This window comes from Buteo buteo, chromosome Z, assembly GCF_964188355.1.
Source record: "Buteo buteo chromosome Z, bButBut1.hap1.1, whole genome shotgun sequence".
In the NCBI taxonomy this organism is placed as follows: Eukaryota; Metazoa; Chordata; class Aves; order Accipitriformes; family Accipitridae; genus Buteo; species Buteo buteo.
In genome coordinates this window covers 31,117,893-31,135,137 of record NC_134204.1, presented here as the reverse complement: position 1 = coordinate 31,135,137, position 17,245 = coordinate 31,117,893, and the positions used below count along the sequence as shown (strand labels likewise).

Here is a 17,245-nt window from a genome sequence, read left to right as displayed (position 1 = left end):
AGACAACAGACAACCCTTTATTGCTAATGCACACACATACTTATAGTCACATATTCTGCAAAGTCACTGTACACGCGCATAAACATAAGATATAATTGGTTATACTAACCCTGTACACGCGCATAAACATAGGACATAATTGGTTATACCAGCTAAAACATGTGAAACTTGTCTCAGTCTAATTGGTCAAGATAAACTGCCGAATTGAGGTTCTTTGTGCCAAGTTCCCTTTATCATGGAAAGCGCACCTGTGTTCTTCTAATTGGCATCTTTCTTTTTTTGTCTTCTTGTTTATTCTGTTCAAGGTCTTCTAAAGGCATCTGGAATGCTCTTGCGACCATTAGCTAAATATGTGTCTGCAGTCTATGGAGTGACTAATAAAGGGGGATAATTGTTTCCCCTGATGTAGTGGCTACCCTCCTGTTAGTATAGCCCAGGATGTTACTGGCCTTCTTTGCTGCCATGGCACGTGCTGGGTTGTGCTTAGCTTGCTGTCCGCCAGTGCCTCCCAGGCTTTTCAGCAGAGCTGCTACCTCGCTGGTCAGTCCCAGCCTGTTGCAAGTAGCTAGTGTGTCCTGGGTGCAGGACTTCGCACCTGCCTTTTTGTCAAATTTCTTCAGGTTCCTGCTTGGCCCGTTTCCCCACCTGATCCTGCTGAACTGCAGCTCTGCCCTTGGGTCTGTCCACTAAGGTCTCATGGTTTGGCGTTACCTGCAAAGCTGATGAGGGTGCACTCTGCCTCCTCCCTGGGGTTATGTACAGATACTACACAGGACAAGGTCCCAGGGTAGACCCTAACAAACTACAACTTCTGGGTAGGGTACAAAACTTTAACCGCTACACTGTGACCTTGACTCCAGCCAGTTTGTCACCCATCTAATTGTCTGCCCATCCACCCAGGTAAAGTACAAAAATTATGTGGGAGACCATGTCAGATGCCCTACCAAAGTCAGTATAATACTCTAACTTCTTTCTCATTTAAGAAACCATTGTGGTATAAAATAGAACACTTAGGAAGTAGTTAGCTGACAGTACTAAAGGAATTCTGTATCAACTCAAAAGAAAGGATTTAGATCTCTAAGGAGAAGACATGCCAGGAACTCTTTTGACAATATAAGTCTTAACAAGCCTCTTCAAAGAATTTCTTATGCTTGAAAAAATGGTGAGAAATCTGAAAGGCTCTCTATCAGAAAGAACATTTGGACTTGTTTGAAACAAGATTTCGATTACTATTCAGCCACCATGAGGGCAACTTCAGCTCACTGAGCAAGAGTCAGGATGTTACATGTGTGAATAAGGCATCTGGTCAGTAAGCAGAAACAGGTTAATTCAGAATACAATGCAAGTTGTATTAATTAAATATTGGTTACTGTGCTAAGATATGAATAATTAAGTCTGAACAAAGGCAGTCAAATGTCATGTTCCAAACATCAAAATTATGGCTGCAGAAAAAACTCACATGCATGTTTTTAAATACAGAATAGCTGTGTAAAACATTGTATATGAACTAACGAACCAATGACCTATTTCAGTACTACATACCCTCCCATGATTTCCCCTTCCACTTCTGAATATGTCACAACTATTGCAGAAAACCACTAGGACAAGGTTTGGAGTCTGGCAAAGATAGCCAAGGGAGGGGAACGATCATTTATTTCACTACATAATTTTTTATAAGTACCCAATTTTGTTCTTCAAAGGCCATATGTTAGTAAGAGTGTGTGAGTGTGAGAGACAAGTGCCTTTCTATCCACTTCTACCCCTTCTTTGCATATCCTTTATGAAGCTCAGCCAGGTTTCTAAGTAGCCTTCAACAGTGGGATTATTTTAGCAGCCCTCTGCAGAGTTTTTCTGAGCTGCTCAACAGTGCATGTAGAGAGGCTGAACCTCGGGTTCCCTCTTTAACAGGCAGATAAATTATTTCTGCTTTTTATACATGTTGTCTTTGGAGATAAGGGTTAATGATCTCTCTGACAAATCTAGTTATTTGTTGCGTATTTATTTCATATAATCTTCCATTTTTCCACAGGTTTGCTTTAGGGACACTCAGATGTTCTCTACACATTTTGTGGACTTCCACCTTTCAGAAGTCTGTGAAGTGTGGAGCTTAAAACGAACAGTATGTCTTCTAACATTTAAAGGGCTTTTTGTTGCCAAATTTTGTTTAAGACTGTGCTATTTTGGCAGACTGAGATGTTGCCCTGGGAATATCCATGAAGCCCTGAATGTTTCATTCTTCCTGCCCTACTGCATTTAGAATAAAAGTATTACTGTGTTCAGTTATGGAGGTTCACATTGCTCAGTGTAGTAAGATTTATGCTCATACTAAGATTTCCATGCTAAGCCAGTGCCTTCCTACTTAATTGTTACGGTGATTTATTTTGTCGGCTAGGCAGCTTTTGAGCTATATTCCTGTTTTCATACTGTTGTTAAGTACCATACGTCCATTTGCCTGTTTTCTTGTTGCTGTTGCAAGCCTCTTGTAAAACCATTGAAATTAAAAAAAGGTTTTAAAGCGGAAAGCTGAATTTCATTCATGTTTTGGGTTTAGCCCTGCTTCCCAAGAGATCACTTTTTCACTGCAGCCCCTTCTAGCTCACAGTGGTCGAGGCCCACCAGCGTATCTCCAGAACAGCATGTGTCACCAGCCCAGCAGTCGTCAGGTGAGAGCCAGGCAGCCACCCGTGTGTCCCCTCAGTCTGGGAAACCCTCACGACAGCTCAGGAGGGAGACTGGGAACCGGCTGGGGCAGGGACTGAGGGCTCCGGGGGCAGCCGAAATGGGCCTCCTGGGCAGAGGGGCTGCGGGGAGGTTGGTCAGGGCCAGTTACGGCAGTGACGCCCCACCATGCTTTACCTTCTAAAATGCGATTTGCTTATTATCCTCCCCCCCCCCCCCCCCCGGTGCTTTTACGTAAAGGATCTTCCCTTCCTGCCCCTGACTGACAGCCAGAAAAGCTGCCACTGGTTCTCCCCGGGAGGACCGGCCTCGGCTCCAACCCCCTCCGCCGTCTTCCTCCTCCCCCTACCCGCTCCTACGGAAGGCGGCCGAGGCGGTGCTCCTCCCCGGTCCCCTGCCCGTCCCCTGCCCGTCCCCTGCCCGTCCCCTGCCCGTCCCCTGCCCGTCCCCTGCCCGTCCCCTGCCCGTCCCCTGCCCGCAGTAACAGCAGCAGCAGCATGGTGGTGCCGCCGCTGCTGCGCGTCGTCATCATGGGGCCACCGGGTTCCGGGAAAGGCACCGTCTCCTCTCGGATTATCAAACATTTCGGGATGAAGCACCTCTCCAGCGGCGACCTCCTGAGGGACAACATGCAGAAGAAGACAGGTGGGAACGATTCGGGGCCCCGGGGTGGGGGGGAGGGCGGCGGGGACGATCCGGGGCGGGCGACCGCCCGCCCCCCCCCAGGCCCACGCAGGAACCGGCCCCACGCCGGTCCTTCCGCTCCGCCGGTCCTTCCCCTCCCCGTCCGGGAAGTCCCTGGGGGCATCGCTGCTCCCCAGTCCTACCAGTATGTGCTCCCCGCCCCGGAGGTTGGGCGTCTTCACGGCAGCTCTACCAGGAGGCCAGAGGCCGCCGAGATGGGCCTCGAGGCTTCAGCCGAGGATCCTCTAAAAGCTGTCACTTGGCATCCTCTTTGTAAGCGTGAACCGGGCTTATCGGTTTTTGGTTTGTTTTTTTTTTGTTTTGTTTTGTTTTGTGTTGTGGTTTTTTTTTTCCGGGCGTTTTCCTTGTTTTGTAACACACACCTAATCCTTAACTCCTCTCTTGAAAGGGAAAAATATTCATGTTTTTAACAGGCGGGACAGCGGGAGGGGTTCTGGGCAATCAGGCTTTTTCAGATCTCCATGAGATGGCTAGAAGTAGAGGCACCTAGAGTTACCAGCTATTCCAAAATTAGAAGGCCTTTTCCGGAACTGGCAGGCATAACTGTAGTGCTGCTTTCCAAAAACAACGGGCAAAATTTTCAGACTGCTTACTTTGTGCTTTTTCAATTATTATTACCCTACAACAAGTTCATACTGTGCTTAGGTTTCAGCATGGTCTGTATTTGCATACAGAGTTGCTTGTATTAGGTAATGATGTGCATTATATTTACTGTATGGTCGTAACTTGACCTCTGGCTCTCTGTTGAGATGCCACAACCCCTCTGGTGGGTTTTTGCGATGATGACTGCCGCATCTGCTTTTCTTCACGGTGGGGTCGAAAGCCTTCTAAGAACCATTTCAGGTTGCATGTGGTGAAGTGAGGGTATTGTTATTTCCAGCACTTTGAAGCTGCAGAGGACTGCAAGTATTTCTGCAATGTTATGGCTAGGGAACTGAAGCTAGGTTTTGGAAGCTTATAAGCGTGTTTGAAATTGAAAAATTATCGGTATTATGAAATCAGTTGTGATGTGATTTCCACATCTCTTTTCACACAAATTCTGTTTGCTCTCGAAGAACAATGACTTTGGCTTACTTGACTGACTTTACTACAGTTGATAACTACAAGTTAAATATTTGCTAGAGCACCACCTGTGCAGGCATATCTGATCACATTCATGCTTCTCCTGTCTGATTGCGCAAGCGTAAATTTTTATTTACAAAGTGTCACAAAACCAAAATTGTTGCTGTTAAGAACTTCCAGTGTAAGTAAGACCTAGTGAGAAAGGAAGGTGTTGCAGAAGATTAAGGAAATAGGTTATTTACTAAATACTTCAGGTTTTGTGCTGTTTTCAATATGTCTCGGAAGCAAGATCAAAGACCACCAAAATCAAGCTGAAGGGTGCCTGAGAAGAGGAAATTGCAAGTGGAAGTACTCCATTGCTTGATTTAAGGAGGCAGCCATGAAGTGGTGGAAAGAAAAGTGATTTGGCGAAAGTGTTCTAGGTGGGTTGGACAGATGAAAGAATGTGAAGGAGAACCAAGATGTAAAAGTGTAACAGATGCGTTAAACCTTGAATGTGAGGAGAGAAGCCAGTGGAGGGTGTAAGAGATGATGAGGTTTGCTCTGAATTAGCTAGTGTAGAAGTTATAGGAATCTGCTACAGAGTTTTTCATTCACTAATTAACCCAGACGAAGTTCTGTTCATTTTATTGAAAGCGAGTCACTCATTGCAGAAATGGTCTCCAAAGGATTGAGATCAACACGGAAGTAGCAGGGGTGCGTAGTACACTGAAGGAGGGAGAGAGACTGAGAGGCAACTCGGAGATCTTTGACAAGTTTAGTTGAGGCAAAGAGTTTGTAAGTTTTGATTATAATAGAAGAGTCCTGCAATTCCAAATTCTTTGGGAACTGTGTTAGGCTAAGTTGGGCAGTTAAAACACTTGGAAAATTAAATATAACTAACAACAGTTACATGGTGCCATTTTTGGCATTTGCTGTCTTGTGAAAATGGACTTTGTCTGTTGAAGAGTCCTGTTGAACATGTGAGCGCCCTTAGCAATTTGCAGTTACTGCCACATTCTGCTGCTTTGGAGAGTGGACAGTCCGTGACCACCTCTCTAGTGCTAAGCAACCTGTTGTCTGAATGTGGCTAGAGCTTGTTTGCTGTAATGTGGTGAGGACATGCCAATCTTTTGCAATACTTGAAACATGGATACCTGTTATCACCTAGACAGGAAAGAAACCCATGTTGCTTTTAATTCCAAAGATTGCCATGCCTGTAGTGGTTTCAGACCCAAGCTGAAAAAAACCAGAACAAAATAAAAACAACAAAACCTCACAAAACCCCACCTGCAACAACAAGGGGGGAAAGAAAGAAAGAAAAAAAAAAAAAGGCAGCTATGGTCTAGTATAAAAACTTTTCATCCTAACATACAACTATTGGGGTACAGTTGTGCCTAATTTTTTCTTCTGTAATAGTGACTTTCTAAGGGACCTGAGGTTTGTAGAGAGAGGCAGCATGTTTCCAGCTCTGTTGGTCTAATAATAGGACCTTACAGCTTGCCATACTCCAAACCTCTCTGGGTCCAAAAGCTCATCTGTCTTTCCAATGGTTAGTACCATTCTCTGTCAACCTTGCCTTGCACATATTCTTAGATCACTGTGGCTAGAGCAGTGTTTCAGTGTAAATCAGTAACAGATCCAAGCATCAAGTACACATTAAACTATCTAGACATAATTTATTCCTCCTCCCAGCCTACTTTTGCAGGGTACATAGTTCAAAGTGCACTCACTAGAATAGTAGAAAAGGTATGACTTGCTGAGCTCGAAGAAGGGAGGTAGGGAAAAGAATAGACACTTTGTACCCAGGCAGACAGTCACCTTCTTTCCAGTTTGTCATGTGCTGGAGTACTCCAGGACCAGAGTCTGACTCTTTTCCACATTGTGAGGATTATTTGAAATGTGACCAAGGTGCATAGTGCCTATTTCTAAATGGCCTTCAAACTTCTCAAAGCCTGACTCTAGGTGTGAACGTCCAATAAGGAGAAATTTTCCCTTTGTTACTTACTTTTTTTTCAGCACCAAAGCGACTCTTTGCGTTATTTGAGGACATCTATTGCTTTTCAGTTGCCTCGTCTGAAAAAGGGCCTCTGTGCTATTGCACATTCCAATCCTGCGTCACGTGATGGGAGTGGCATTCTTCATTGCTTACTGCTGAAAGTGGTTATATCTTGTGTTGGTATGTCAGTCCATCCCGTTTTCTCTTCTGTTTAGTTTACTGTACCTAGATCTGAACTGGCTGCAAGTAAAGGCTTCTGCAGATCCATAATAAAACCAATCTAGCTGCTATGCTGGGTGACTTACATAATTGGGTAACTGTTTTATAAACAAAGGCCACGGAGACTTTGTGCTCTAGGACACAACCCCGGCAAATTAATTTCTTCCCAGCTATACCCATGATTTGGGTGAAGTACAGTATGCTGCCACCTGTCATGTAGAAGCATGGTGTGAAATCCAGAACTGTGATTGGTGGATGGCATTTTAGTGAGCCAGTAGGCTAAATAACTGGTATTAAAGGTTAGTCAGTACCATGGGAAAAAACTAGTGTCTGTGTGCTCCCATAAATAGTTTACAACATCTATAAACATCCTCCTGTAACTCTAGAAATTGTAAAAATACGTTATCTGGCAAGCGTGTCCCACTGCATACTGCTCTTTTAAATACCAAAGGTATTTCTCTTCATAGTGAAGTCATAAGTTAATAACTAGTCACTAAACTGAGAAAATAACTTTCTTGACAGGAAATCTCAGGGCTGGTATCTTAATGAACTTTTATCCTTTACATTGCTTCTTTTGAAGACTCTTTTACCTAATGGCCTCTCCTGATTTTACTTTTGGGGACCTAATACTTCAAATACTTACTAGTACTATTCAGAGGGTGTGGGGATAGAGCTGTGCTGAATACCCTGTTGCCATCCATGGAACTATAGACCTATCAAATTAATCTGATGCATATTTGCATGATCAGATCCTAACTGATCATCTGTTATCGAATTTCAGCAAGCATACTGTCTGTCTTGTTTACAACTTTATGGTTCTGCGCCATCCCGATCAAAACAAATTTTTTGAGGGCTTGTGGGCTTTTTTTCGCTTGCTGGAGGTCAGAGATAGTGTAATGTGACTCCTTCTACTTTCACAGAAGTTGGAATCCTTGCCAAGTCCTACATTGATCAAGGGCAGCTTATTCCAGATGACATCATGACACGACTGATGCTGAATGAGCTAAAAGGTCTAGATCGGTACAACTGGCTGTTGGATGGTAAGTCAGCATATTGGATATTACTACATATGGAGAGAAAATCTGCACCGGAAAGCTTGGAGTGCTTTGGTCGCTTGTGGTTAGCTACACTCCAGTAGCCATCCTTGAGTCGTAGTAACTGGACAGTATTTGTTGCCAGCTGCTTGTGAAACGTTCAGCAGCCAGTCTGCCCCAGGTTCTTTGGCTGTAAAATGCTTTGGGTGCATCCCACCTTCAGGGCTTCACAGGGATGTTTAATTCATGTTGAAAAGGGTAGTTCAACACTCCAGTAAAATTTCAGAACTGGCAATTGTGGTAATTCTTATGCTTTATTCCCCCTTTAAAATACACATGAGAAGTTGCTTTTTTTTAAAGCCTTTTCTTGTTAAAGTCCTTGGGGAATGGAACACTCTGAAGAATGGGGCTGAGGAATTCTTTAAATAGAAAGGTAGGTATGTGATGCAGCAACAAGGCAAGTATGGAAAGCAAGTTCTGCAGCGGTGCAGTGTGTAATAAATCACTAACAAAAACACTGCTTAAGTGCTCTAAAAGGTATCTTTCATTTGCTCTTTGGTTCTGTTCTCTAGAGTGAAATGTTCTGCAATTCTGCAGCGTAAGCTCATTGCTTCCGCATTTACAGTAGAAAGAAAATGCATTTGCCACTGTCTTCATGAACTGACTGGCTTGTTACCCCAGCCCATGGGAGTACAGTTGGATGCGCAGCACAAAGATAGTGTCTAGGCTGGATGTGTGCTTTTTCGGATTCTAGTCACAACCTGCCTCAGTAGATAAAACTAAAAAGTTGTTGGTGTGGCTTTTTATTTAGAGGGAGTGAGAAATCCACGGTGCTTTCTGTCCCTTAGTGCTTTATTATAATTGCTTCTAGTACAGTGATATGTTCTGGTGGCTTTAGTCACGGTTATGTTCCTCCTTAGTGAGGACAAAGGCTTAATTTCCACAGTGAACAGCACAATGAAACCTAACCAATAAGGGAAAGAGCTCAGATTTTTTTTTTCTTTAGTTCCAGGTCCTGTGTACACACAGTTCCAGCCTTCTGGATCTGGATGTGTAGCAGTATTAGCTAGGCACAGTGGCAACTCTTAACAGGAAGATGGTGTGGAAGCTGTAAGAGAATAAATCAATTTCTGCTGCATGTTAACATGCTGCCTTCTTTAAACTTTTGGAGCAGAAATTTTGTCTGCATCAGCATTTGTAATGAGACTCAGTGAATTACGCTAGGGATAGCTCTGGCATAATCGGCTCTGTAGGAACAATACTGTTTTGTTGAAATATGTTAAGCAGAAAGTCTTTAGATTGATAACTGCAACTCAGAACAAACAGCTGAGGTCAGCTAGGTCAAAGTAAATAGAGTTGCTGAGCTTCTTCTATGCTTACTTAGCCAAATATCCATTTCCACTGCCTTATGATAGGCTGGCTTCTAGAATCGTTGCAGATGTAGCAGTCCAAGTCATATGTGTGTGGGTATGATCTGCTTAGATTTATGTGCTGTATAATTGGGGCACTTTTTTCTGTGTTCCTGGATTCTTCATAATTCATCACATCTTGTAGATTCTTTTTTTGGTATCGAGAAAACACTGTATGCAGCTGTCCTGGTTTCAGCTGGGATAGTTAATTTTCTTCTTAGTAGCTGGTACAGCGTGTTTTGGATTTAGTGTGAGAATAACATTGATAACACACTGATGTCTTAGTTGTTGCTAAGCAGCACTTAGGATCTAAGTTAAGGATTTTTCAGTTTCCCATGCTCTGCCAGCAAGCAGATGTACAAGAAACAGGGATAGAGCACGGCCAGGACCGCTGACCCGAACTAGCCAAAGGGATATTCCATATTGTAGAACATCATGCTCAGTATATAAACTGGGGGGACTTGGCTGGGAGGGGCGGATTGCTGCTCAGGCATCAGTCAGCACGTGGTGAGCAATTGCACTGTGCATTACTTGTCTTTTCTTGTTTTTTGTTTTTTTTGTTTTTTTTCATATATTTCTTTTCATTACTATCACATGTTGTTATTATTATTGTTAGTATTATATTTTATTTTACTTTAGTTATTAAATCATTCTTATCTCAACCCACAAGTTTTACTTTTTTTTTTTTTTTCAATTCTCCTCTCCATCCCACTGGGAGGGGGGAGTGAGCAGCTGCGTGCTGCCAAGTTGCTGGGTGGGTTTAAACCACGACAGCAACAAATGCTGGTTCAGTTTCAATGAAATGCTTTCATAAAAACACTTTAGTTTGTTGGGGAAGTTTCTCATTACTGAGTCCCAAAGCAAACTCATTTTCCAGCTGCATAACTAAGATGTGTGGTGGCTGACTAGCTTGTCAATAGTAAGAAAGAACAGCAGTGCTGGAGTCCTGGCTTTCCCTCTGCTCATAACATTTAACAGCACTTCCATGAGATAATGTGAATGTGAAAGAAATAGGATGAGGGCAGTTGATAACTGTGATGCAAACCAGGTACATCGGACTTGATGCACAAGCAAGAACTTGGTCTAAGTTAATCAACTCTTTCCTTCTGTGATGTGTTAGACAAGACACAGTAGCCTTAAGACCATAAAATTTTTTTTTTTCTGTTTTAAGGCTAGTTCTTGGCAAGTTCCTTACTCAGGCAATGGACTCATCAACCAATGTTACGTAAGGAAGACTTTCTTAAGTTTGTATCTATCAGTACTTGCCTTTGTGGAGAAGTTTACTTGTATAGTATGATGAAAATTACAAGCTACTGAAGAACATGAGACTGTGCAAGAGCTTTGTGGGTGGAGGTATTATTGCAGTGAATCAGTAGTGCAATAGCATGTTCTGCAGTACCTTTGACCGCTAAAGTTCTTGTGGTCAATTTTTCATTTTAAATTCTTTGTGGAGACCTTGGTTCTCTTGTTCTCTGTCGTGTGTCCTGTTCCCCCCCGCCCCGCCTTAAGTTCCACTAGATTTCTCTAGTACTAACATGTGCCTTTGAAGGCACGCTACTGGAACCATGAGGGAAAATGCAGCGTCTTTTAAGTGAAGCGGGAGACTCCTGTTCAGCCCGAGTGTTCTCACAGTCATTGTCCCTGAGGATAGTTTGATACAATAGACTTTCCAGAACTCTTTCTAAAGCTACTGTTTTATGTAAAATTAATCCTGGACAGCTTCTGGTATATATATTGGGCTTACTGCAACTGAATAAAATAGGTTTGTAATGGTCACCTTCTTAAGCCAGACTTACACAACTATGGAAGTAAGAGTTGTCACAAATGTTTCTAGCTTGTTCCAGACCTCTGAGTGAACTGCCTGTGGCTTTTATTGTTCAAAATGTGTACCCAGTGCTTTTATTCAATATAGTGGTATGTAGCACATATAAGTATGGGGTCTTTTTGCATTTGTTACACTTTCGGGAAGATGATCAACTGAAATGAAGAAGTGGAAGCTGGGAGGTGTTTACAAGTTAAAGTGCCATGACACACTGAAAAATATTTGGAAAAATCTGATGTCTCTTCAGCCTTTAGAGTATGATGATGCTTTTTTTTTTTCTGTCTCGCAATTATTTTCTGTAATGACTGAATCCAGGTAATTCTCACTATAACTCTGCCTTTGGATTTTTACGGAGTTGTTTCCTTTAAAAAGGTTTCCCCAGAACAGTTGCTCAGGCAGAAGCCCTGGATAAAGAATGTCAAATAGACACTGTGATTGACCTAGATGTGCCATTTGAGACCATAAAATGTCGGCTCACAGCACGTTGGATCCACCCTGCTAGTGGCAGAGTCTACAATCTTGAATTCAGTCCTCCCAAAGTGCAGGTAAGCAATACATGTCAGTGTTGACACTAAATAAATGTTGCATTGCATTTGGTAATTGCAGTAAAATACTGTTCGCATATGTTGTTGCAAAACACAGTAGCTCAGAAGAAAAAGGCTCATTTCATCTCTTAGAAGCACAGAAGCTTACTGGTAACACTCTGCCTCTGAGAGTATGTTAGTGACCTGTAGAAGCGCCAGCTGATGGACACGTGCTTGTCCCCTGCAAAATGAAACACCATGGAGTTTAGTACGCTCTTGTTAAAGCTGTTCACTGATCTGGAATACTCTCAGTCTTGCACACTGGCATAGGAGTTGGGGGTGTTCTTAGCCTGTTCTGTAAGTTTGCAGCCTGTACAGTCCAAAAATGTAGTTTCCTTTTCCTTCTTCCAGAGGACTGATTTTTTTAATCTAGGAAGCACACCAAATCATCAGAGGAATCCACTTAACACTTTCCCTGTGTTTATATTTAACCAGCATGGGTATTTTCAAGGGAACTTTCAAGGGAACAGTTGTCATATTGCAAAATTAGATGTAGAAACTTGCCAATCAGGGAAGTTTCTCAACAGATCAAAGAGGTTATGGCTTGAGATATCCTAAAAAGGAATGGTAAACTTGAAGATAATGATCATACATTGTTACTTTAAGACTTTTGAGGAACTCAGATTAGCCTTAGTGCAACTCAAGCTGTATTTCATCCTTAACTCTAAATACCTGTTGTGGCATCACATTTCACCTGGAAGCTCTATTAAGTTATATCAGAAGTATGGGCAGGCCTTGTAGTTTTCGGACTTCAGTGTTGCAGGAAAAGAGGCCAGCTGAAATAGCAGTTAAGCACTGAAGTGAGCAACTGGAAACACTGTATTGTTTAAAATATGGTAGTTTAAGTCATGATTATTTTTAATTGCAGAAGAGCATAGGCAAGCTGCAACAGAGAATTATCAGACCTACCAAAGAGTGGGCTTCAGCTACAACAGCTTTGCTATTAGGAACACTCCACTCTACCTTCTACTAATAAGCAGGCATATCACAACATGTAAAGTAGATTGCAATTTTTAAGTGAAATCATGGAATGGAGCTGAACAGCTGAAATACAGTTGTCTCTGTTATCTAATAGACCTGCAAAATGGTTACTTACTCAACCAAAAGATGATGGCTTTAGAGTTAATGCAAGGCTGAAGGCTCAATACTTGATAGATACAATGAAGGCACTAGGATGGCCGCCTGCATGGGTGCTAGAAAGGAACACTTGAGTGTTTAAAATTATTTTATTATGTAAACAAGGTAAGTTTGACCATATAAATCCATCTCTGGTATGATACAGATGTTCTGGAACAGATATTCTTCACACATTCCTGTCCTGGTTTCGGCTGGGATAGAGTTAACTTTCTTCCTAGTAGCTGGCATAGTGCTGTGTTTTGGGTTCAGTATGAGAAGAACTCCTGGAACAGAGAAGCTTACTGAACATTGATGGTTACTTATTTTCTGAAACTGCCAGAATGCAAGTAGGAAAGGAAAACATTTTTGTGGTCTAATTGGCTTTGTACTTGCAAGATCACTCATGTTTCCACTCCAAATGTCAAATTAAACTTGTCTTTAGGGAAAATAAAAATTCTTGAGGATTTAATTAATATGTATGAAGGAGCACAGAGTCACTTTTATCTGTGGTGGGTCATATTCTGTCCTTCGATGCACAATGATTCAGTGCACCTAAGAAGGAGCCAACTTTTATGGCACTAGCTAGTCCTTCATAAGATATGCCAGTGGTCAGCAATTTCTTCAGTCATTGCTGGTTTCAAGGCTTAAAAACTCTGTAATCACTTAAAGCACTTCAGTAAATTGGAGGTGAAATGTGCAGTGAAGTAGGAGCTATCATAGTTCATGCATTTGGTCCCTACCTCTGTTTACTGAAGCCTACAAAAACTTCAGCTGGCTCTTATGCCATTTTTTGTACAGCTGTTGCTAAATGGTAACTCTTCCATTTTGTGACTTAAAACTAAAGGGCCATTAACTCCCTTCCCTGTTTCAGTATTCTCAGAGGTCCAGTTGGTCTCTTGCTTGTTTCTTGTTATGCAAGAACATATTACCAATAATATTGTTTTCCCTCATATATGAAGGTTTTGTCTACATATTTCCTATATTCAACGAATGTTCCAGAGGACAAATCAGTCAAGTTACTAATGACCTGATGTTCATTGCAAATACCGAGAAAATAATTTTAACTGATGGACTGTTTTACTGGATAGTCAGCTTCTTATAATCCAGATAAGATATGGGCAGTAGCCTTTCTCTTTATAAGCAGAAATCTACACCTTAACTAACTGCAAACTGATCATAATTTAAAAAGAAAATTACACAAAACAAACAGAAATAAGAAATATACACCAGTGTTTGCTTTTAACCATAATTAGGGCATTGATGATATTACTGGAGAGCCACTTGTTCAGCGTGATGATGATAAGCCAGAGACAGTTACCAAGAGGCTGCAGGCTTATGATGCACAAACAAAACCTGTTCTAGAATATTATCGGTAAGTAGTAAAATCTATTCTTCCACATTCTAAAAGCCTCTTCCACATTAGCATAGAGAGGAACAGATCTCTTCGGTTACAGAGATGTGCAACAGTGAATGTGGTATGAGCAGCAGTGTATCTTTCATCAACTCAGTAAGAAATCAACCCAGTAAAATGAGTAAGTTTTCCACTGTTGCGTGAAACCTCTTCACGAGCCTGCTTAGCAGAAGAGCCTTTCACTGCAGCCATATTTGGCTTTACAAAGAGCACTATGCATTATTTAATACATTATAGTACTGTGCTGAGCAACATAGCTCTGGTTAGTAAGGTAACAGAGACAGTTCCTTTTTTTGGAACAGTATTTTCTCTTCTGGATGTGTAAGTAGAAGCCCTTCTAACAAGGGGTCCAGAAGTGATACGCAACAGAAAAACTGTTAATAAGGATTTGAAAGTGGATGTTCTAAGAACAGGACTGTCATGGGCACAGCTAGCAAGACTCTTTGGGAATAAGTAGCTATTTGACCATACTGCCATTTGCACTGTGGAATAACAAGTTATTAGTTCTTTTAAGACCCCAAGTTATACACAAAGTTTCTTTTAATGTAAAGCTGCAAATATCACAGTGCTAATATATAGATAATAGTAGGTCACCATGTAGAGTTTTGTAGTCTTATCTTGCCGAGACAAAGAAATCAGACTCTGACAACATCCTGAAGTGACTGTCCTTCCTCTATCTCCATATTCACCACCCTTCATTATGCTCTACCAAAACTGTTGAGCAGAAGACTAGAAGCTCTGTCTGTGGGGCAGTTAAGTTTTAAAGGAGTTTTTCTGGATTGACAATGATTTTCCTGACTTTGATAGTTTTCTGAAGTGAAAAATGCCTCAAAGCACCACAGTAAGACATGGGCCTAAGATATTGTTATTATTGTTAACAACATACTTCACAGATATAACTAGCTACTAGAATTAATTCAGAATAACTCGATTGTGCCTGGTTCACTTGCTTGCTCTGATGCACTTTCTTTGATCCTCAAAGTGTAACTTTACTCACAGTTGTTTAGATGACTGCTGTATAGCATGTGCTATATGACTGCATTGCTGCTTCTTATTTTTACACTTCATAGTTTGTTAAGTACTCTGTGGACAGCTGTCAGTTTTGTGAACTGATGTGGCCAATAGCTCACTCTTTGAAGAACACAGTAATGCATGTCTACCCTGCACTCCCAATGTTATGGCTGTTCTCGGATGTTAAATCACATGCATGTTTACACACTCCTGCCAGGGCAATCTTAAAGTGAGGTGGTGATCTTGGAACAATTAAACAATTTGACTTCTGTAATGCTTTCTTCCTTTTCTTCCTTAGGGAAAAAGGGTTATTGAAATCCTTCTCTGGAACAGAAACCAATAAGATCTGGCCACATATCTATGCTTTCCTCCAAACCAAGTTGCCAGATGTGAGCCAGAAAGATTCTGCCACTCCCAGGTGAAAATAGGTCTAACTTCTGCTCATCTGTCATAGCTCACACTTGATTACATAAGATTCAGCAATCAAGGATTTCTCTTAAGTAGTCCACCAGACCGATCAATAATTACAAGTCTAATGTTGTCATTAACTTACATTATGATAAAACTTTGTTGCCTGTGGTTCTCACTTTAATGCTGTATTTTTTTATATTAAATATACCTAATTTTTATAATATAGTAACTGACTTCAAAAGCAGCTACTCTTATGTCTCTTATTCAGAAAATATTTATGTTTGCAAATATTGACTGGTGAAGGAAACACATTGCAGAGTACAACGTAATTACAAAGCACAAAGATTGATTTACTCACTCATGAAATGTAGTGTGAAGTAATGACAAGGACATGAAAGCATGTTTCTTGAATATGTGATTAGTTGGGGCCAGCTAGAAGCTGTGGGAACCATGACCACCACTCTGTAGAAAGACATTTCAGACCAGAACTGGCATACATATAGATTGATCTTATGGATGACAGTCACCTTCTTTTAGCTTTGCTTGCAGAGATACTAGTTGAACTTTTTGCTGGGCTTAAATTACCCTTAACACTTGCTTGGATGATTGGCCTTATTACCATGTTTATATTTCTGCCCTCAGAGCAGCTATCTTGCAGGCATGAGAAATGGAGTTTCAATGATGTGCAACACATTTGGTAAAGCCTCTGTCTTTGTGCAGCTGTGTAAGACTTCATTAGTAAAAAGACAGCAGGTACTGAACAGATTGAGTGTAATCCAGTAAATTGGTAGCTAGATGATCTTGACTAGTGAATGTGTCTTTTCTACTACCTTTGAAAAAAACCAACCTGCTTATTGATGCCAGTGCCAGGACTCCCAGTGATCAAATTATTAACATTGTCATATTACTGTATCAAGTTTTATTGTAGAAATTGGACTAGTTTTCGCCAGTTCATACAACTAATTCATTTCTCTGACCAGCTCTTGTATTTATTTATTCTCTAGATAACTGGAGTTACAAACCTCCACAGGCCACACCTTTTAACAGTCTAGGTAATGCAGACATTGCTATTTTTCAGTGAACTCCACGGGCCTTTTTTATGCTCACCAGATTGAGAGTTTCAAGAAGAATCAGCAAAACGTGAGGAATAAACAACTCCATCTAGGCAACATCTGAAGTAGCTGTGTCCTACTAGTGCAGATCCCAATCTCCTTTTGCAGTGACTGTAAACAACTACAGAGCTGTGGTGCTGACATACCTCAGACTACATTTGCATGTGTAGTTGTAGCATTATCAATATTGAGACACATTTGAGTCTAAAAAGGATGATCATTGTAGAATTTGTAAAGCTTTCCCATTACTATAAATGAACAATATGGGCAGCAACTATCACTGCAAGCAGCTCTCCTTACATTTTAAAGAAAGCTTACCAAAAGGCTGAGCACTTGTGCTTTCATCTTCAGAAATGTCTATATGGAGGCTGTAGACTGAGTTTAGAGATACACTTCCTTAAAAAAGAGTCACAATTAGAAAACAGTAGCTACCACATTACAGTGAGAAGCCCTGATGTGCTGCTTCTATTTATACATTTTGATTTCAATAAAAAGCAGCTATGCTTGTTTTTTTGCCAGCCTATGTAAGTTGCAGTTAGCCAGAAGGAAAAGGGGGAGGGAACCTCCTTATGATTTGACACTTACTCCCACATGATCCAACTGCAGCCCCTTAGAAACTTTAAAAATAACTTTCAGTATATCAGAGGTTGCTAGATCAATGTGGCTCTACTACTAAGGGTAGCAATTGCAAG

The 17,245-nt window shown here is 41.4% G+C and overlaps 1 protein-coding gene across 4 annotated transcripts; it reads left to right on the top strand.

Annotated features, from left to right (window-relative positions):
• Positions 1-2,948: 2,948 nt before the first annotated feature.
• AK3 (adenylate kinase 3) lies at positions 2,949-15,680 on the top strand. Of its 4 annotated transcripts, none has more exons than XR_012649092.1 (6): positions 2,949-3,324; positions 7,564-7,683; positions 11,281-11,453; positions 13,862-13,980; positions 14,745-14,860; positions 15,329-15,680. XR_012649092.1 is itself a non-coding variant. In XM_075021325.1 (6 exons), exons 3-6 carry the CDS (start codon positions 7,623-7,625, stop codon positions 15,450-15,452), a joined length of 477 nt encoding a protein of 158 aa, XP_074877426.1. In that variant the 5' UTR covers positions 4,853-4,868; positions 6,493-6,604; positions 7,564-7,622; the 3' UTR covers positions 15,453-15,680. The 4 variants fall into 4 exon arrangements, 3 of the variants coding, with proteins under 3 accessions (XP_074877425.1, XP_074877426.1, XP_074877427.1); XM_075021325.1 differs by lacking the exons at positions 2,949-3,324; positions 14,745-14,860 and adding exons at positions 4,853-4,868; positions 6,493-6,604; XM_075021324.1 differs by lacking the exon at positions 14,745-14,860 and having other exon boundaries at positions 2,954-3,324.
• Positions 15,681-17,245: the final 1,565 nt, after the last annotated feature.